The sequence below is a fragment of the Phacochoerus africanus genome, chromosome 2, assembly GCF_016906955.1.
Source record: "Phacochoerus africanus isolate WHEZ1 chromosome 2, ROS_Pafr_v1, whole genome shotgun sequence".
NCBI classification, from domain to species: domain Eukaryota; kingdom Metazoa; phylum Chordata; class Mammalia; order Artiodactyla; family Suidae; genus Phacochoerus; species Phacochoerus africanus.
The window spans coordinates 26,982,801-27,005,442 of record NC_062545.1 but is presented as its reverse complement, the minus strand read 5'-3'; the positions used below and the strand labels follow the sequence as shown (position 1 = coordinate 27,005,442).

The 22,642-nt window shown below is 42.0% G+C and overlaps 1 protein-coding gene across 1 annotated transcript; it reads right to left on the bottom strand.

Moving 5' to 3' along the window:
* Nucleotides 1–109: 109 nt before the first annotated feature.
* On the bottom strand, nucleotides 110–20,689 carry IFNGR1 (interferon gamma receptor 1). The gene is made up of 8 exons (XM_047770107.1): nucleotides 20,590–20,689; nucleotides 20,177–20,470; nucleotides 11,812–11,926; nucleotides 10,973–11,136; nucleotides 8,478–8,653; nucleotides 6,316–6,505; nucleotides 3,079–3,206; nucleotides 110–1,180 (listed from the first exon to the last, which is right to left on the bottom strand). Exons 2-8 carry the CDS (start codon nucleotides 20,259–20,261, stop codon nucleotides 626–628), a joined length of 1,413 nt encoding a protein of 470 aa, XP_047626063.1. The 5' UTR covers nucleotides 20,262–20,470; nucleotides 20,590–20,689; the 3' UTR covers nucleotides 110–625.
* Between the last annotated feature and the right edge of the window lie 1,953 nt (nucleotides 20,690–22,642).

Genomic DNA, 22,642 nt, shown 5'->3' with positions numbered 1-22,642 from the left:
ATGAATAAAAAATATTCTAGGTAAACTAACTGCCTAAGTGTTTGAGTAAATGAATACAAAAATTATTTTTAGAATTATTTTATTTAAAAATCCTTTACATGCAATGTTACATAAAAATATATATACATGTTTTTATTTACACACTCTACTAATTCTATTGATTTCATTACAATTTTAAGTACAACTCTGAAAAGCACTCAGGGCTTCTTCTCAAAACATTTGAAAAGACTATACATATACACCTCCAAAAACAAACACCACACTAAGCCACAAAAAAGAAAAAAATCCATTTTATCTCTTTAAGTGGTTAGAAAGGACCCTGGGGAAGTCACCCACAGCCATAGGAGGCGGGGTTATTAGAGAGGCTTTCACTGTTGCTGTTCGCACATCTAGATGGAAAGGTTCAATGGTCTGTTTTTGTTTTTAAAGAGTCTCTGCTGTTCTCAGACCCAATAAGACAGTGCCAAAGAGGCTCTTGACACTTTTATCTAAACCAAGATACTCCATTGGGTTATTAGCAACAAGACACAATTTCTGAAATCCTGATCTTTTCATGACATCAAAGCAGAAAAACTGTTGGGGAACAGCAGGCAGATCCTTATGAGTTGGTGCCTCTTGGCTGATCTCAGGAAAACTCCTCGGATTCTGCTGTGACTCTGTAGCCAATCAAGGACTCCTTGCCACCATCATCCACAAGCAGATCCACTAACACGTGTGGTTTGTCATAACCGAAGGAGGTGGTAGTGTTTCTCAGTGCTGCGAACTCTTGTCCTTCTGACTTTATCTCAGTTTTATTACTTGGCGGAAATTCTGAGTCAGAGCAGCTGTCTGATTCCACAAGGCCACTATCAGAACCATTTCTGGAGTGATATGCATTTAAAGTGATGCTGCAGTGTTCACACTGGTTACTGCTCGAGTGGACAGAATTCTCTCTCTTTACTGGGGTCAGAGAGCTACTAGAGGCCGTGTCAGAAATATGTTCTTCAGTGGTCACCACTTGCGTTTCACTAGAAACATCTTCTCCATGTTCTGCTTTTCCTGGATTGTCTTCAGTATGCACGCTTGAAATTGTCCCTGGAGACAGCTGTTCATTTTCTAGGGCAATTGGCTGGTAGGTGATGGGTGATATATATTTTGACTCAGATTTTGTCTCTGAAGAGGCATTTTTTACCACAGACAGCTAAGGGAAGAGAAATCAATGATTAGTATTAAACTTGAATGCTTATTTCAAAAAAAAAAAAAAAAAAAAGGTCCAAGGGTAACAGGTAGTTAAATAAACCGCCAAATGGCATATTTAGGATAACAGCATAATAGAATCTGATGGTTGCCTTTTCCTTCTTTTTAATGAAAATATATTAAGATTAAAAACAAGCTTTAAGAGTTTTTAGAAAGTCACTACCTCACCAACATATGTTGCTTTTTGTGTGCTATCTTCCACATGGATGTATATTTGTCATGTGAGGAGAGCTATTTCTTTTACATAGTACGTCCACCGTTTGCCTTCCCAATTCTAATTTTCATTGGCTCTATAATTTTTTTTTTTTCTTTTTAGGGCCGCACCTGCGGCATATGGAAGTTCCCAGGAGAGGGGTCGAATCGGAGCTGTAGCCACCAGCCTACACCACAGCCACAGCAACTTCTGACTGAATCTCACCACTGGCCCTCTTCCCTTCAATACTCCAACCATAATGAAGTATTCCTGTATCTGCAGATTTTCAAAAGTCATGCTTTCTTGACACTGGGCCTTAGTACGTACTGTCTCTTCGAACCTGGATAAATGTCTATCTGTCCCTTAGGACAATTCAGGCACTACGGCCTCTGGCAAAGTCACTATTAACCCCACCCTCTAAAGGCAGATGTATGCCTGGCTGGCATGGGTTGTAAATCTCTACCTTTGAACCTACCACACTCTACATCCAGGGAATACTTATCTTTCTTCTCCACTAGACTTTAAGCTCCTTAAGAGACTTTTCTAACCATGCTTTGGCCCTACACATAAAAAAGACCCCAGTGCATAGTAAAAAGTACGTTTTGTTTTGGCTTTTTAGGGCCACATCCAAGGCATATGGAGGTTCCCAGGCTAGGGGTCGAATCAGAGCTACAGCTGCCGGCCTACAACCACAGCCACGACAACGCTACAGGATCTGAGATACATCTGTGACCTACACCATAGCTCATGGCAGCACGGGATCCTTAACCCATGGAGTGAGACTGGGGATGGAACCTGCATCCTCATGGATCCTAATTGGGTTTGTTAACGGCTGAGCCACAAAGGGAACTCTCAAAAGCACATGGTTTTGGATGTGTGGTAGATTGACTGATGTATGATAGGTAACATGCTGCTGATTATCCATCTTCTTTAAAAAACACATTTAGGAACTATCAAAAAAGTTCAAATCACATTTTAGTGTACAGATGACTTTGAACAACTGGAGGTTAGGGTCTCCACAGTGAGTCCCTGTGCAGTTGAATACCCACGTATGCCTTTTTTTCTTCAGAAATTAAAAAAATTTTAATTTCTTTTCTTTTTAGGGCTGCACCTGTGGCGTATGGAAGTTCCTGGGCTAAGGGCTGAATTGGAGCTGCAGGTGCTGGATCCCAACTACATCTGTAATGTACACGGCTTGTGGCAACATCAGATCCTAAACCCACTGAGTCAGACCAGGGATCGAACCCACATCCTCACGGAGACTATGTACAGTTCTTAACCCACGAAGCCACAGTGGGAACTCCTATGTATGACTTTTGACTTTCCCAAAACTTCACTGCTAATAGCCTACTGTTAGCCAGAAGTCTTACTGATAACACAAATGGTTCACTTTCATGTTTTTCATGTTATAGGTAAAATATCTACATATATTTTATACACCAATGACATATCTTTTTCTTAATTTTTTTCAATATGTCTAGGCTACAGGGTTTGTCTGTAAGTTTTTTCAAATTGCCACACACCTCCAAAAAATTTTCCAATGTATACATTGAAAAAACTCAAGCATAAGTGAACCCATTTAGTTCAAATCCGGGTTGTTCAAGGGCCAACTATTTATCATTAGAGAAAAGAAATATTTGATACATTACCAAAGATTTGGGTAACATGATGTTTTCTCTCTTAAATGGATTCATTTTCCTAATTAGATAACATGCAACTATCAGGGAAAGTACTAGGAAGAGTACTACGGCAGCAACAATTGGAATCCAAACAGAATCTAAGAAAAGGGAAAAAAAATCATGAATTAGAATTATGAGGGAACATTATCTAGCAAATAGTCAAAGTCTTAGCACTATCCTTTTGTAGATCTGCACATCAGGTAATTACTATGGTCAGAGTTTTAAAGAATGCTGACATAGAAGTCAGGAGAGATGAGTAAAAAGTTAGGTACCTGTCCTAAATATCAATATGATTCTTCCCAGATTTGAGACTAAATTTTTTTCAACTATGCTGTCATGATACAATGTGGCTACAATAGCCTTTTCATAATACTTCCTTATAGCCTCAAATATAGGGTGTTTCCAGAGTTATACTACTCTCTCAGTTTAAAAGGCAAAAGGAAAAACTTTTAAATATATCTCTTTAGAAATAAATTCTGGCAATGTCTATACCTCTTAAAATAATATTCTTTTTTTTTTTTTTTTTTTTGCTTTTTAGGGCTGCACTGGCAGCATATGGAAGTTCCCAGGCTAGGGGTTGAATCGGAGCGGCAGCTGCCAGCCTACACGACAGCCACAGCAACGCCAGATCCGAGCCGTGTCTGCGACCTACACCGCAGCTCACGGCAATGTTGGATCCTTAACCCACTGAGCAAAGCCAGAGATGGAACCTGCATCCTCATGGATGTTAGTCAGATTCATTAACCGCTGAGCCACGATGGGAGCTCCTCTTAAAATAATTTCGTCCCACTCTCCCAAAGTCTTTTACATTTTATACTTACTTAAAGATTACAAAAACCTATCAAGATTCAAAGATGTGTAAACACACACACATACACGAAAGCTGCCCAGGAATAAAGTCCCCTTGAATACAAACAAGGTATAAAGAATAATAAAAAAACAAGGAAGATTTTGTTTCAGAGCATGTAATCTCTATAATCACGGGTGTATATTTTTCTCTAATGCTGCCTTTTACTTTCATAGCACAATCATCAGTATTTTTTTCATAGTCTTCTCTTCCAAATTAACAGCACTCTACATGTGGTGGTGGTGTCTGCCCTCTTTCACAGCATTTCATTAATTCCTATTCCAAAGTTACTTCTTTGAAATAGCAACTCTGGAAGTTACTGAAATGGATGCCTGTATCATACCTGTTCCAGGCGGTGCAAAAGTTAAATTATTACAATACTAAAAGATAAAATAACTACATAAGCAATATCAGCATCTTGCTCAGAAGCAGGGAGCAGGCAGGCAGGGACTATGCTGCCACTTATGAGCCACGGTGGTGCCACCATGTGGCCACAGTATCAGCCCAGTTTATGCTTCAGGACTTTTTAAAAATAAACCTGGGGCATTTATTTTAAATTTTGTGTACTAATTAGGATGTTCTCTGTCAAAATAGCATAATGCAAACTGGCATTAAATGCATTATATTATTTTAAGTCAACTTTTTCAAACTCTCATGTAATGGCCTAAAACTTTTGCGTATTAATTTTAGGCTTTGGTCTGATTCTTCAGCCTAGATTTCTACTCTTCAGAAAGATTTTTGTACTGTAAAATTCTTTTGTACATTTTTTAACCTAGGAAATCTGTTCTAAAAACATCCGAACAATCAAAAAAATATACACCTAACGACAGTCACCAAAACATGATTTATTATAGGGAAAATCTACAGATAATCCAAAAGTTCAAAAATTGAGGAACATCAAATAAATATGATATACATGATAAAATATTCTAGAGACATTAAAAATATGAATAAATTAGGTAAGATAACATAGAAAAATATTTAAAGCATATATTTTTTTTGTGTGTCTTTTTTTGGTCATTTCTTGGGCCGCTCCCGCGGCATATGGAGGTTCCCAGGCTAGAGGTCGAATCGGAGCCGTAGCCACTGGCCAGAGCTACAGCAACGCGGGATCCGAGCCGCGTCTGCAACCTACACCACAGCACACAGCAACGCCCGATCGTTAACCCACTGAGCAAGGGCAGGGATTGAACCTGCAACCTCATGGTTCCTAGTCGGATTCGTTAACCACTGTGCCACGACGGGAACTCCCCTAAAGCATATGTTGTAATGCAGTATACAAGGTGACATATAGTGTGTGACGGTGGCTACATAGAAAAAGAAAAACTAGGATGGAAAGAAAAATGCCAAACTGTGAGTAAATGAATGTTCATTCAGATGAACTTCAGATAATTGTTTCCTCCTGGCTCCCATGTTTTATAAATTATCTACAATGAACATTCAAATTTTGTAATGTCACTCAGCAGTTAACGAATCTGACTAACACCCATGAGGATGCAGTTTCCATCCCTGGCCTCACTCAGTGGGTTAAGGATCCAACATTGCCATGAACTGTGGTGTAGGTTGCAGACATGGCTCGGATCTGGCATTGCTGTGGCCGTGGTGTAAGCTGGAAGCTACAGCTTCGATTCAACCCCTAGCCTGGGAACCTCAGTATGCCACAGGTGTGGCTCTAAAAATAAAAAAAATGATAAAATTAAAAAAATTGTATTATCAGAAAAGGCCCAAATTTTTAAGGTACCTGCCAACTGACAATATCAGTTCTGAAGTTCCATTATATGCACCCCCCCTCACACAAAGAAAAGATAATGAGACTAAAGTAATTATTTTAAAATGTGTTATAAAAATGACCCATAATCCATCATTTAAACCAATCTATATTTATTTTTGGATGTTAATTTCCAGTGCTTGTCCAGTTTGCATATCACACAATTTTGGACAATGAACACTCCTACTTTTTAGTTTTTAAACTTACTGTCCCCATGAGGAACGTTTTAATGGATATGTAACATCTTGCTGTACTGGACTAATCAACATACTTGTATTATTATGCATAATCCTGAAATGCAGGCATTTACACACACAGTTTTATGAGCTTGCTCTATTTTTTTTCTTTCCTGGGTCAAAAGGTCATCCCATGGCTTTCTAAATTAGTTTTACATGTTTTCACATCTGAAAAAATGGCCTTACTTTTCATTCTGAACTTCTCTGAGGAATGGAACTATTTTTTTTTGAGTATTTTATTGACTATTTTTTTAAAGGAAGAGAGATTTATTGAAATTACACATTGCCTCTTTTCACATTGCCCTATTTTAGTGATCACTCCCTGTATTTAGGGGTAAAAAATGGCAAGAACTTACTTTCTGTGCTGGCACTATCAAAACTGGTAATACAGATTTCTTCAGACTTCTCAGTTGTAACATCCCACATGTCTGAGACTCCTTCTGCTGAAATACAGTACTCAGAGTTCAGCGAGGACACTGGAATACTCAAGAAGCACTGAGTCTCATTACAATCATCTTCATTCTTTACGTACATTTTATCTGTGGTCTGAATAGAGGAAAAAAAAACACAATGAAAACGCATGACTCCTTTTAATCTGGAAAAAAAAAAATCACCATACTTATCCTGGTCAAACATTGGAAGAAAATAGACATATGATGCATGTTGAAATGTCTGAAAATAGTGTTGACATCAAAGGAGAAGTCCACTTGTGACTTTGACATAGCATGATGTTCTAGATCCATTAAAATGTTCTTTATAGGAATGAACACATTTAAAAAGTGAAATAGAGGTGATGTGTTTAACAGCGCAAATAGCAGGCATGTTCATTGTTAGTTGTCCAACCAACAGATGCTCATTAGTCCTATTCCTATAGCGTTAGGAACCTAGCTGGGGAGAGAGAAAAGCTTCTCATGGGAAGCCTAACATGGGTATTACACCAAAGCTGTAGGGTCTCTTGGCAGTGATATACAGAGGGGTGGCAGCGATCTCTGAGAGGTTCTTGTTCATGCAACCAGCCGAGGTGCCAGCATCACCATGTTCAAGCCTGAGGGCCAAAAGCTGGGGCAGTGGTACCAGACCTCAAATATCTGTGACGGAGTGTGGAAAAGGGACAAGAAAGGGATGTAAGAGTAACGAGTACTGCGGGGGGACCACTATCTGGAATGAGGAGAGGCCAGACCACAGAAGAGGAAACAGTCCCCCGAGTCAGAGAAGAAGCTGCAGGGGAGCCGACAGGCCAGCTGGCTACTGATGGATGGGGAGAAATCTACCCCAGTAGAGAGGGCGGAGAAGGGCCTTCTGTCAAAGAGCATGGGGCCTGCAGGGAACTGAGGCCAACAAACAGCTCATCAGAGCACAAATGAAAAGAGGCTGGAAGGAATGGGGAGACTCAGGGTAGCTGGAGAGGATGCAAGAGGCCAAATCATGAAGGCCTTGCAAACCAGGCTGTGGAAGAGAATTTAGATTTTCTGTAGCTGGTGGGGATTTGTGAAAGGGTTTTAAACAGTAATACGGTTAGATGTGCACGTTAGAAAGACAACGTGGCTAGTAACCCAAGGGCCATTTTAAAACCGAAATCAGATGTCATTCCATTGCTTAACTCTTTCCAGAAGCACACTGTCTCACTGAGAGTAAGAGGCAAATCCCTCCAAGGCCTCAAGAGAAGGGGCCCTGGTGAACTCTCTGACCCCATCTGCCTCCACACTCCGCCCAGCCTTGCCACTCCCTTCACATGTCTGGGTGCCACTGCCTGAAACACTCTCCCATCTACATCCACGGAGCTCACTCCCACCCTCCTCCAGCTCTGGCTCTGGTGACACTTCCCAGCGAGGCCTGGCCACCCTGGTGGAAATCACTACTGCCTCCACCCTGTTGCCCATCATATGTATAAAAGCATCTCCCAGGAAGAATAAGCAGCTCTCTTCCCCGCTTTGATGTTTTCCAGAGCAATTACAGTTGGAGTTTTGTCTGTACTGTTCACTGCTGGCTCCTGGTGCCTAGAAGGCACAGGGCATGTGCTTGACAAATACTGTTCCATCAAAGAGTGGCAGCATTGTGGAGAATGAATGGAATACAAAACCTCTAGTCCCAGTGTGGTCTGCACACCAGGGCCAGAATGTAATCACATCCCACAGGAGTCCTGGGAGCCTTTTCTTTCAAAAACAATGATGCCAATACAAACTTCATATTATTTTACAGCCCTACACAGGAGGAAGAAATGATTAAAATTATCCTCATCTTACCGGTGGAAAAATGGAAATACACAAGTTAACGTCCTAGCTTAGGACCATGCTGTCAAAAGAGGCAAAGGAAAAAACTGGGGCCAGTGTTAAAGATTAACTCCAGGGCCAATTCCCTTCAATAGAGTTCATACTTCTTTTTTCTTACAGAAACTTATGATCCATGAGTCTTGCTTGAATATTCACAAGCATTCTACTATCATGACGCCATATATAGAAACAACTTAGGCTAGCCCCAGAAAATTTTCTGTTTTGAAAGATGAAATAGAAAGACATACCTCGCTTCCGTTTATCCTCACAAACACTTTGTATGTGAATGTGTAACAGTCATTGTCATCGTCATCGTCTACGACTGCCGGGACGTTTCCATTTGTAGTAATTAAAGGGTGAAATATATCAACAATGATCTGGTCTTCCTTCTTTCTGATACCTAGTTTAGGGGGTCCAAATTTCCCTAGAGGGACAAAAAAGAAGCAGACTTTGTACTGGCCTCGGAACGTCACAGTATATTTCATCGCATTTCCAAACTCAGCCAACCTAATCTTTTTGTCTTTGCTCCTTTTTTTTTTTAGGGCCACCCCTGTGGCACATGGAGAGTCCCACCAGGCTAGGGGTTGAATCAGAGCTGGCCTACACCATAGCCATAGCAACGCCAGATCTGAGCCATGTCTGCAACCTACACCACAGCTCATGGCAACGCTGGATTCTTAACCCACTGTGAGGGGTCAGGGATTGAACCTGTGCCCTCATGGATGCTGATCAGATTTGTTTCGGCTGAGCCACGATTGGGAACTCCCTGTCACTGCTATTCTAAAGTGGGACCACATTTAAACCATTCCATAAACACCAAGAAGATATTTTAGCTGTCTTTTAATGAGTCTTGGAGTTTCCGTTGTGGTGCGGGGGTTAACGAATCCGACTAGGAACTATGAGGTTGTGGGTTTGATCCCTGCCCTTGTTCAGCGGGTTAAGGATCCGGCGTTGCTGTGAGCTGTTGTGTAGGTCGCAGACGTGGCTTGGATCCCACATTGCTGTGGCTCTGGTGTAGGCCGGTGGCTACGGCTCCGATTAGACCCCTAGCCTGGGAACCTCCATATGCCGTGGGGAGTGGCCCTAGAAAAGGCAAAAAGACAAAAAAAAAAGAGTCCTGCTAAAACATTTTGCCATAATAGAAGCTCTATTGAGTTCTTTCTCTTTTATCTTTGATTCTGTAGATTTAAAAAATATTAAACAGAAAAACCTGTTTTCTAAAAAACACTTCAGAAAAGGCATTTTAGTTATCTATGAATCCTCATCAAAACTATTTGTATTTCCAATACCTATGGCATAAAGTCTCTATAAATGTTTGCTAAGTACATTCAATTTCTGTTACGAAAATCAGAACTAGAAATTCACTGATTCCACAAATTTTTTTATATATATCTTTGATGTCTGGAACTTTTTAGGTGAACCATTTATCTATTCTTCACATACTGCACACCTACTGTGTGCCAGGTAGCTCTGTTTTTACTCATTAATGTATCATCAGGGCTTAGGATACCTTCTGGCACATAGCACGCCCTTGATAAATCTGTGTGGGAAAACTCTGACATACAGATGTTATAATTATCAGGTGACAAAGGCATGGAGTCTGGGGAATAAAACTACTTTCAGGGCAAGCGGAGGAGGGGCCTGTAGCAGAGACCAAGCAGGCACAACCCCAAAGGGGGAGCAGAACCCAGGCAGTGGCGGAAGTAAGGAGGCATAGAAGCTGGAGAAGGATGGAGGTGAAGCCAGAAGGCAGGGCATGGAGGGCTAGGAGACTAAGGGGCACTCAAGAGACTATGGGCTTCTCTTATTCAGGAGTGAGGGGATGAGAGCTACAGGCAGAACATTAGCCAGAAAAGAAGAACCAGATCAAAGAGCCTAGAGCCTGAGGTGACAACAAAGATCAGGCAGACCCTGGGAATGGGATGCTGGAAGAGTGCAAAGCTAAAAATCCTTGCCATTGAGGAGATTATGGAACCCTACTAGCTTTTTTTTTTTTTTTTAAAGGCTGTATATGGAAGTTCCCAGGCTAGGGGTTGAATCGAGCTGCTGCTGTCAGCCTATGCCACAGCCACAGCAATGCAGGATCCAAGCCGCATCTGTGACCTACATGGCAGCTCGCGGCAACACCAGATCTTTAACCCACTGAGTGGCGCCAGGGATTGAACCCGCATCCTCATGCATACTAGTCGGCTTCATTTCTGCTGAGCCACAGTGGGGACTCCGGAACTCTAAAATGTTTAATGTATTAAATAGGTATTAAAATTCCCACAGGCCTGGAAGACTTGAAGTAGAGGGGGGACCAAGGGCAGCTCTCAAAAGTCCTCAGTGAATGTAATGTAGGAAGGAATGACAGAAGACAGAGAGGGGAAGGTGGTACAGGGTCCAGATGGACAGCTCTGATCCATACCTGTATGGGGTCAAAGCATAATGGTTTAGAAGGGGCAGAGTGAGGGGCACCTCTTAGCCCTATTTGGGGGGGCTTGGGAGAAGAGGAAGACATGAACTCCCTAAATTCCTCCAAATGTTTCTAGGGCATTGGGATCATTTTTAGCAGCTGCTTATAAAAGCAAATATAGGGAGTTGCCTGGCGGTCTAGAGGTTAGGACTTGGCGGTTTCACTGTTGGGGCCCAGGTTCAGTCCCTAGTCTGGGAACTGAGATCCCGCATCAAACTGCTACAAAAAGCAAATATATACAGAAGACATGGGTGAGATTAAAATTTAGCCAGTATACATTCTACTCACCTTGTTGGCATAAAATAAATTCTTTTGACTCTGCATAGGCTGATTCCTGTGGACCAAGCCTAGCTTTAACTCTAGCCCAGAGAGGATCTGATGGACTGTACATCGTAGGAAATATATTACAAGAATGATCAGAGGTATTGCAGGCATCGATCCATGTTGCGTCCCTAAAAATGAAGAACAAGCAAACACAAAGGTGACTTTCGCTGTTAACACATAAACTTGAACCCTCTCTGTGTTTGGCTTTTCATTCACAGCAATAGAGCTGGTGGAAAGAGCCGAAGAAGAATAAGGATGGAGGAGCTAGACAAAATAGCAACCTTTTACTCTTTGGTCAGAAGGTCCATAAGCTCACAAAAAAGAGGCTCGATTCAAAACGAGACCTGTACAAGCCACATGCCACATGTCATTTTTAAAAATCTGCTCTGTAAACAAATTTAATTTCATTGACACTCATTACTTAATTACAGAATCCAATACACTACGACTCCTAATACGTGTCAAAATTTTTTTTGAACCTTTCTCTCTACTCAACAATACACACACTGCAGGAAGTCAGAGGACGTGACTATGTTTCGTGCAGCACGGGAAGTTTTACTTGCCATGCCCTAAAATGCTGGAAATTAGTGATCCTCCGCTACTTCAATCCTAACAGGAAAAACTAAAGGGCAAGAAGCATTCTGAAAAGAACTAATTTGCCTCCTCATTACTTTTGGACGTCTGTAAGCCGTTCAGGAAGTCTGGCAGCTTGGGAAGGAGTCACGATGGAGAGAAACAGAATGAGAAAATGTGCAAGGACCTAGACGAACCCAGAATCAAGAAGAGAAAAGAGTAACACTCACTCGTAGGTCTTCACCTGGGCGGTAAACACCGGGCTCCACAGTGTGGGCGGGTAATCCCAAGACACAACGGTGTTCCAGTTATAGGCCTCAATTTTGAGATTAGTTGGCATTGGCACTATAAGAGATGTCAAAAGTTAAGATGAGTGATGGGAACAAAGCAACAGGAACATTAGAAAACCTTAATGGAAGAAGCCAAGTTAGCCAAATGTGTACGTGAAGAAAAGAATTTGCCAGAACAGGAGTTCCCGTCGTGGCGCAGTGATTAACAAATCTGACTAGGAACCATGAGATTGCGGGTTCGATCCCTGCCCTTGCTCAGTGGGTTAAGGATCCAGCATTGCCATGAGCTGTGGTGTAGGTTGCAGATGCGGCTCGGATCCTGTGTTGCAGTGGCTCTGGCGTGGGCCGGTGGCTACAGCTCCGATTAGACCCCTAGCCTGGGAACTCCATATGCCGTGGTAGCAGCCCTAGAAAAGGCAAAAAGACAAAATAAAAAAAAAAGATACTCATTATTAAAATAAAAATAATATTAAAAAAAAGAATTTGCCAGAACAGATAATACATTTATTTCAATTAAGATTATTTCTAAAAATTAATTTTATCGAAAGATGTACCGAAGTGTTCTAATTCACTTTAAATGACTGCAACAACACTGGAACACAAGGGGAAACACACACTGATATGAGCCATATGTTCCTGGAATGTTTTAGGAGTTTTTATAAATAATTGCCCTGTCTCTTGTGATAATAATCAATTCATTTCATCATTAGAATTTTCTATATTGGATACCAGAGATTGTATTCAAGGTCTAGAAAAGAACTGCGATACCAGGGATGGTCAATTTCACTCTAAAATACTACCCAGTCCCTTGACCCTCCACCCGGGACTATTACCCACTTCACGACCTTTTCTCTAGCCCGGGAATAGATGCCTACCAATGGCCTGATGGCGACATCAACTGTTCCACTTTCATCATCATTTTGCTCTCTGCAGTGGGCATGACTTTTTTCAAAGCATACCCTGTATTTCTCCCTGCCTTAGCTCTCCCAAACCATTTTAGAAAACGTTTGTTGATAAGAGGTGAAAGTGTCACATGAGAGAACAGGCAGAAGTCACTTTCACATTTTATAATCAGACACTACTAAAGCCATAGTCTAGTTACTAAAAGTAGCCACTTCCCCCCTGGCTCCATGTAAAAGGTTGTTGTCTACCAGCCCTTAGAAAATGGAACACGCACATCTCCGCTCTTCCTTCTTTGCTTTTTCTCTCCTTCCTTGCTGTCCCCTCTTTAGGAATGAACATACAGATAAAGATAGAGTTAGCAATATGACCCGAAATTTAAGGCTATTCAATCCTATTTGGGAAAATCTATTAAGCACGATTTGCTTATACATTTAAAATAAATGAATAGCAATGTGGTCAGGTGTAGTGGCTTCCAAACATAACTTATTATCCTAAAAAACTGAAAGACAGCCAAAGGTTTATACTTTTTAAAAGTATCCCAGATGATAATGGCGATCACTTAGGTTTATATCCAGCAGACTACCTTAACGAGAAGAATATTCCCTAGGTTGGACATTAAGAAATCTGGGTTCTGGAGTTCCTGTTGTGGCTCAGTGCAAACGAACGTGACTAGCATCCATGAGGACGTAGGTTCAATTCCTGGCCTTGATCAGTGGGTTAAGGACCCAGCATTGCCGTGAGCTGTGGTGTAGGTTGCAGATGTGGCTCAAACCCCGCATTACTGTGGCTGTGGTGTAAGCCGACCAGCTGCAGCTCTGATATGACCCCTAGCCTGGGAAGCCCATATGCCACAGGTATGGCTCTAAAAAGACAAAAAAGAAAAAGAAAAAAAAAAAGAAAAAAGAAAGAAAGAAACAGCCTACTAAAGTATCTCAGATTTACAGTTTCCCCATCTCTTAAATAGTTTACAGATTCCCCCATCTCTTAAAAATACCCAGACAGTTTTCTGGAACACACGCTATTTTTGGAAATGGGCTCAGAGTTATTTGGAGCATTATATCTGCACACTACTGAGAATAAACTTTAGCTCTTTTAGGATCTGCTTCTCAGAACTCCTCTAGAACTAGCAGCTGAGGATTAAACAAAACCAAACAGAGGAGAGAAGAATCACTTCTCAAAACACTTTAAATATAATGCAGAAAAAGAAGGAAAGTTCTGGTTACAACCGTTTCCTTGTGATAAATATGAAAAAAGAGCAATGAGAGTTCCCTTGTGGCGTAATGGGTTAAGGACCCGGCACTGTCACTGAAGTGGCTTAGATCAGGTCACTGCAGTGGTGCAGGTTCGATCCCTGGCCTGGGAACTTCCACATGCTGTGGGCGGGGTCAATTAAACCAAACCAAACAACAACCATAACCCCCCACCACCACCACCACCAAAAACAAAAAGAAAAAAGAGCAGGAGAGAGGGTAGGGGCCTATACCACAGCCACAGCAATGTGGGATCCAAGCTGGGTCTTTGACCTACACCACAGCTTATGGCACTGCCGGATCCTTAACCCACGGAGCAAGTCTAGGGATGGAACCCGAGTCCTCATGTATGCTAGTCAGGTTTGCTAAGCACTGAGCCATGACGGGAACTCCTGTAAAAGTTTTAAAACAAACATTTCACTCTTTTGGGGCTCTGAAAGGAATCATATCCATCACTTTGTGAAACTAATGGAAAAATAGTCTTTTCCTACTTCCTTCTATTATTTCCTTGTACCTTCATAAAAAGAGCATCAGAACTAAGGGTTCAAGTGAGGATACCTAAAATATTTCAGGTCTTTTTCACCTTCCATGTAATAATTACTTAGCTGGGTCAAGACCTCTAGTTTTCCTGCAGTCTTTTCTTCCTGTCTGTTCTCAGGTCTTATCATTCACTCTCTTTCTTAAAGTGTGGAGCCCAGAAGTAATGCAACTGATGTGAATGAAATTCTTCTTCTTTTTTTTTTTTAATTTAAATTTTTTTTTTTTTTTTTATGGCCACACCAGTGGCATATGGAAGTTCCTGGGCCAGGGACTGAATCCAAGCTGCAGCTGTTGCAGTGCTGGATTCTTAACCCACTGTATGGAGCTGGGGTTTGAACCGGTGCCTCTGCAGCAACCCAAGCCACTGCAGTCAAATTCTTAACCCACTGTCCCCTCGTCTTCTTTTTTTAAAAGAGATGGGCATATCAAATAGTGGCTTACATTGAACTTGTAATTAACAACCCCCCCCCCAAATCTTTCATTCAAACCACCATCAAGTTAGGGTTTATCCAATAAACTTCTCTTCAGCCACTTTTCTGATCTGAAATGCAGAGTTTACCCAGACACCTATGGTCAATTAATCTTTGACAAAGGAGGCAAGAATATAAAATGGGAAGAAGACAGTCCTCTCAGCAAGTGGTGCTGGGAAAACTGGACAGCTGCATGCAAATCAATGAAACTGGAGCACATCCTCGCACTATGCACAAAAATAAACTCAAAACAGCTTAAAGACTTAAATGCAAGCAAGACACCATCAAACTCCTAGAAGATAACATAGGCAAAACATTCTCTGACATCGACCATACAAATGTTTTCTTAGGTCAGTCTCCCAAGGCAACAGAAATAAAAACAAAAATAAACCAATGGGACCTAATCAAACTGACAAGCTTTTGCACAGCAAAGGAAACCATAAACAAAATGAAAAGGCAACCTACATAGTGGGAGAAAATATTTGCAAATGATGCAACTGACAAGGGCTTAATCTCTAAAATATACAAATAACTTAAACAACTCAACAGCAAAAAAAACAACAACCCAATTGAAAAATGGGCAAAAGACCTGAATAGACATTTCTCCAAAGAAGATATACAGATGGCCAACAGGCACGTGAAAAAATGCTTAACATCACTGATTATTAGAGAAACGCAAATCAAAACTATGAGGCGGTACCACCTCACACCAGTCAGAATGACCATTGTTAACAAGTCAACAAATAACCAATGCTGGAGAGGGTGTGGAGAAAAGGGAATCTTCCTACACTGTTGGTAGGAATGTAAATTGGTACAATCACTATGAAAAACCGTATGGCAGTACCTCAGTAAACTAAAAATAGAACTACCATATGTCCCAGCAATCCCCCTCTTGGGCATATATCTAGACAAAACTTTTTCTTGGAAATGATACCTGCACCCGTATGTTCATTGCAGCACTATTCACAATAGCCAAGACATGGAAACAACCTAGATGTCCATCGACAGGTGAATGGATTAAGAAAATGTGGTTCATATACACAATGGAATACTACTCAGCCATAATAAAGAACAAAATAATGCCATTTGCAGCAACATGGATGGAACTATAGAGACTCTCATACTAAGTGAAATTAAGTCAGAAAGAGAAAGACAGATAGCACATGATATCACTTATATCTGGAATCTAATACATGGCACAAATGAACCTTTCCACAGAAAAGAAACTCATGGACATGGAGAACAGACTTGTGATTGCCAACGGGGAGGGGGAGGGAGTGGGATAGACTGGGGGTCTGGGGTTAATAGATGCAAACTATTGCATTTGGAGTGGATAAGCAATGAAATCCCGCTGTACAGCACAGGGAACTACATCTAGTCACTTATGATGGAACATGATGGAGGATAATGTGAGAAAAAGAATATATATATATGTGACTGGGTCACTTGGCTGTACAGTAGAAATTGACAGAACACTGTAAACCAGCTATAATGGAAAAAATACAAATCATTCAAAAAAGTGAAATTTTGTTATTCTTCCTGGTTATTCAAATTCATCGAGTTGAGTTTGCATGGCAAGCCAATGAATTCTAATTGAACCAGATCCACCTAGTCCCTGAGAAAAGTCATTTCTCAAAAATAATTCCTTTTGGGATATTTCATTTTAAGTTGAGAAGTAGTTTAGGAACGGAAAAAACCAAGGAGGTCTTTTCAGTCTATGAAGAACAGGAAAAAGGCGAAGGACTTAGCTGCTGAGGCTACTTTAAATTTCTTATACTGATTTGAATGAGTTTATTTTTTAAAAGTAGATACAATTTCTCATTCATAACTAAAATAATTTAATATTTAAAAACATATTTGTGAAAATAATGACATACATTATTGAATGGTAATCACCAACATATATTAAACATTTACTCCAGGACAAGCCATATGCGCAACTTTGTTATATATGATCTGAGTTAAGTACCACACCATCCTAGGAGGGAAGGTAATATTTACATATTTGTACCAAAGAGAGAAACAAGGCTTAGAGAGGCTATTAAAGCCTTGACAACATGTAAAGTTTTGTTGGTTTTAATTAACAAAAGCTGCTTAAGCATCACTTTTGTGATAATTTAAAAAAAAATGGGAAATAGCCTCCCTACAAAAATAGGATTGGAGATCATTGTTTTTAATGACTTCACAGACATCTGCTTCAGTAATTCTGCCTGATTTATTACACTATTGCAACTATATGAGGGCCACTGCAACATCTGACCAGTGTATTAAATTATCTATTTCGAATGGGCATGATTAAAATGTATATCAAGTATCGATTATGAGATATTGAGATAATCTAAAATAAAGACACTCCCTTAATAAGGAAATTACAAGTAAACTGATTCCTTGCTTTCAGGAACTCTTTTAATTCTGGTTCATTTCTCATCCTGTTTCTTTGTCCAGTTAAAATGGAACCATGAATTATCTATTTAGCTCATACAATTGCACTACTGCTGCGTGCTGCCAAATTTTAAAATGAGTTAGTTTTTTCCTCTCATTCGTTAAGTTGTCTTTTATCCGGCACCCAAATGTTGTTGCTCTTTCAAAATCCATATGAATCATGAATCAGAACAAAATGAAAAAGAAAACTTGTGTTAATAGCCTGTTCAATAAATATAAGTGAAATGCATCGATTTAAATATTTTGAATCTCTGAAATACATATAGAATTCAAAGAAAATAAGAAAAATTTCAAATCACCCAGACTATTATCCTAGTGTCAAAGAATGAATAGCTGAAAAAGTGGAGAAGGTGAGTTAAGAGCCCTGTCTGTGCTAAAGCAGTCTGCTCTTCAGATAATACCCAGAGTAGGAAAACAAACTGGAAGAAGGTAGCTGACACCTGAGTTTATAAAATGCGGGCATACAGAAGGCCACAGGGAATCTTCTTAAGGGGGGTAGGCCGGCATTTCTATTCCTGGGGCTGGCTAACAGGATGTACAAGTTGTGCAGTGACAAAGGGCCCAATGCTGGGGTGCTCTGTACTCAGAAGGAAGGGCCTTGCTCTTGATTTAATGCTCTGCCTTAGTCAGGAAAACTCAGTCACTCTCTTCCTCCAGACAGTCAGTCTCCGAGTCCTGCTGACTTTGTCTTCTATTTTCTTCTCTTCCATTTAAACTGCCTCGTCTCAGCATCTTCCTCCAGATCAAGCAGCAGCCTCCTAGCTGGCCTCCCTCCTTTGAGTCTACCCCTACCCCCAAACTATCCTGTAAGATGAATGGTCTTTCTAAATGGCATTATCTGATCCTGCAAAAAGGCACTTATCTCAAAAATCACCCCATGGCTGCCCACCAACTTGAGCAAGGGATGATGGGGATATTATTCTGTTGGCTCAGCACCTGTACTTCTTTTGGGAACATTATCTCTTTTCCTCTGGTAAGTCCCCTACTGCCACTCCCTCTAACAATATCCATCTCAGGCTAGCTGGCACCTGACCAAGCTGGGCAAGTCACAGCCTTCTTCCGGGACTTTGTCAGGGTGGAAGAAGCTGCAAGATGTCAAAACCCAAGAGCTGACGACAAGCAAGATTTTTGCAAAGTAGGGAAGGCTGTGAACACTCAGAATCAGTAATAAGAAATAGAGGGTCTTGGTATGAGTTCCTGGTTCAGCTTCTTGAGGCCCACCTGGCACCTCTACCTTTCTGTTTATTGGATTTTCTGAGGCAATAAACTCCTCTCTTTGCCTAAGCTGTGTTTCTGTCCTTTGCTGTTACACATGACAAGGCATTTCATTAATTGTTTCCTACCTCTCCATGTATCTCCCCTTCTACACTTCTACCTATACTATACAATGAAGTGCTTAAATTATTCCACTAATTCAACATGCTGTTTCACAGCCCTTTCTCTGCACACACAAGTCCCTCTGCACCTCCAGTTCCAACTCTGGGGTCATCTTCTCTGTGAAGTCTTTCCTGATTCTCCTGCTCAGAGCCAGCCACCCTATCCTGATTGACGGATAAGTTCCAGCTCTTATCACAATGGAGTGAAACTGCCCTTGTGGATGACTAACTTGTCATAGGTAATGGCAGAGTGCAGAAGAGATAGGAACTTGGACTCTGGAATCCAATGTCAAGCTCCCATAGCCTGGCAGCAGCCTCTGTACAACTTGGGCAGACCTCTCTGTGCCTCAACTGCTCATCTATCCATGGTGATACAAGAGAGCCTACTTTAGAGGGCTTTTGGGAAATGATGTGATAAGAACTTACAACAGTTCTGGAAGGCAGAAATTGAATAACTCCCATTTTTGTATTCCCAACAGCAATGTCTCATCTAAGGAATGACTAGCTATTTATTTGCTTGACGTTTAAAGAGCAAGCCAAAGGAGAGCTGGATGTGAATGGAGCACATCTAACTAACAAGGGTCGCGGAGGAAGTCCTAACACAGGTACAGAACCCAGAGTTCACTAGGGTAAGGCTGCTGGGTCTCCCTGACCTGTTCCAGGCAGCTGCTAACTGCGTACACAGAGGGACTAACCGGGGTTTCTGATAACCTGAGTTTATCCCTTTTGCACAAAAAGTTCACTGATTTCACTGGAGCTCCTAATTACGATTACATCGAGCTTTAGGAAAAACGTATACTGGGCATCTGTCTCTTGGGAACTCTCAAGCAGGCGGAGATAAAGGAGGAACTATGCTAAGTGCGGAGACCCACTCCACTGCCTGACAAATGGGCTCGTGATTGGATGCATTGCACCACCTCCAGACTTAAGCCTAAACGGCCAGTAACTGCCTTTTAATAATTCTTAGCTGGCGAAAGAATTTCTAAGAATACCAGTATTTAAGTCATGAGCTGCGGCCACAGTGTACAAGAGCGGACCAGGAAATTCCCTTATATAAAAAAGAATCAAGAGATCATGTACAGAACGAAGAGACACGTTTTGTTCTGGCAACAACGGAAGATGCCAGAGAAAAGGAACTAAGGGTTGCAAACCGCGGAGGTCCGGCGTTGCCTTCCCGGCGACCGCCCCCTTAGGACCCGAAGCCACGGGGCGTCAAGGACCTTCGACAGGAGTGGCCCCTCCGGGCGGGGCATCCTGGCCGGTGCGGCTCCCTCCCTCCCCTCCCGTCCCCACCAGGCCGCGGCCCTCCCGCGACAGACAGTACCCGAGGACAGCTCCGGATCCGCGGTGCTCATCTTAGCCTCGCTCCCGGCCTGCGTGATAAGGGCGAGGAAGAGGAGAAGAGCCATGCTGCTCCAGACCGATTCGGGTGCTGCCCCGAACAAGTGCCGGCGTCCACGGCGCGGCCCTCGGGCCCAGGGCTTGCGTCACTTCCACCGCCGCGGACCAGCCCGCCAGCGGGAGGCGGAGCGTGGACGGGAAAGTGGGGGCGTGGACAGCGAAGAGCAGAACTGGCGAAGAGACCCGGCCCAGGGCAAAGTTCTGCAACCCCACGACCCTGCAAAAAGAGGAAGATGAATCGCTCAAGGTACTGCCAAGCTGAAAGAGCATAATCTTTGGGCCCAAGTTGCTCACAAATCATGCAAACCAAGGTCGCGACCACAGACTGTCTTTCACCTAAAGCCACGGTTCCTCCAAGGCGGCCTCTCTCGGCCTTCGAGTAGTAGTTCTACCTTCCTTCCCACGCCACCGCCCTAGCAGAGCAAGTCCTGGTACCCACCCTCCCGCTCCCCTGGCCTTCCAGCCCTGGCCCCGCCTCCAGCCCTGGCCCCGCCTCCAGCCCTGGCTCCGCCTTGCAGCCCTAGGCCAAAAGCCAGCCACATGGTATCTTATCTTGTGCTAGACTGGATGGTGACATCAAGGCGTCTGAGAACTTGAGAGTTTAGGACAGAAAGAGCTCTTACATACCTTCTCTAATCCCTGGATTTGTATTCGAGGAACTCAAAGCTTCGCCAGTGAAATGGTTTGTACCAATTTCCATAGACAGAATCAAATTGGCTGGGCCAAGAACTCCAAGAACTACTTTATTCTTGGAGGAAAAACAACTCGCATTACCTTTTCAGCAATCAAATATCACATAGCGATTTACTAATAAGCATCCTATCAGCATGAGATCGTCCCTCATTCCTCTCTGATCATGTCTCCTATTACTATGCCTCTCACCTATTCTACTCCAGCCTTTCTTTGCCCTTTCTAGAACACTCCAGGCTTGTGCTTGGGTATGCAGATGGCTAACTACTTCACCTGCTTCAAGTGTTTCCTTATCATGGCCTTCTGAGGAAATCTGGAATTGTGACTCATTTTCTGATTCTCTTTACACTGTCCTACTATTTTTATTGTTGTTGTTTTCTCACGGTGCTGATTACCTTCCTTTATACTCTGCAATATGCATATTGATGTTTATTTTCTCCCCCTTCTAGAACGTAAGCTCTAGGGCTGAAATCTTTGGCACTCAGTATTTGTTGGGTGAAAGAAGGGCATGATTATGCTAGCATTAAGCAAAATTTTAGAGAGAAAAACCTTGTCAAGATGTGGTACATACTAGAGAGGAAATATTAGCAAGATCACTCTATTGATATTAATAATTCCCTTAAAGGAATAAAAAAATAAATGAATAAATCCCTTAGCCCAATATTTCTGAAAATAAGTGAACATGTGAACCACCTGGGATCTTGTTAAAATGCAGATTTGGATTCAGTTGTTCTGATTCAGGTTGGGACTTAAGAGTCTGCATTTGCAACAAACTACACAAAGAATGCCAACACCACTGGTTCTAAGACCACAGTTTGAACAAGAAGGCTTTAGCTCAAAGTAGACTAAATTGGGGGGGATATTTTGTTTGATGTGTTTGTGATGTCCACTGTCCTAGTCTGTTTGGGTTGCTGTAATGAAATACCATTATAAACAACTGAATTGTATTTCTCATCATTTGGAGGCTAGAAGTCCAAGATCAGAGTGCTGACATGGACACATGAGGGCTCTCTTCAGGATAACAGACTTCTGGCTGTTTTCTTACATGGCAGAAGATAGAAGGGTCTCTCTTTTATAAGGCACTGAACCCATTCATTAGGGTTCCACTCTCATGATTTAAGCAACTCCCAAAGGTCACACCACCTAATATCATCACTTTTGGGAGTTAGAATTTCAACATGTGAATTTTAGGGGCACACAAACATCAGCTCATAGCCCTCCCCATATAAAAGTCCCCTTCTAATCACTGCAAAGATGCAAGGATAAACAAGAAATGATCTCTGCTATTTAGGAGTTTGTGGGGCACAACATTCGATTCAGTTGAACATAATGTTCAACTCAGTTGAGTAAATATTTTTGTAGAAGCCATCACTGGTTGGGTGCTCCATGAAGTAGACTCTTAGGAGGAGATTAGTGTGCAAGACATGCTCTTGTATGCTCTTCGGGTTGACCCCTGTGAAAGGGAGCTGGCGGAAACAGGGTTGAGCAAAGGGAGAAGATGGTCTATGATGCCTTCCTAACAAAGGCATCAGCTGATTTCTTGGGGCTGGAGTGGCCTTTTAGAGGTATCTTTGAGTTGGCATGAGTGGCTGGATCTACAGCTCCCAGCGTTGATTAGTCATTGGATGCCAACCACCCAGAGAAGGGACATGATTTGGGGTTTGCCTGTCTTGAACGGAAGCATTCTCCAAAGTGTCCT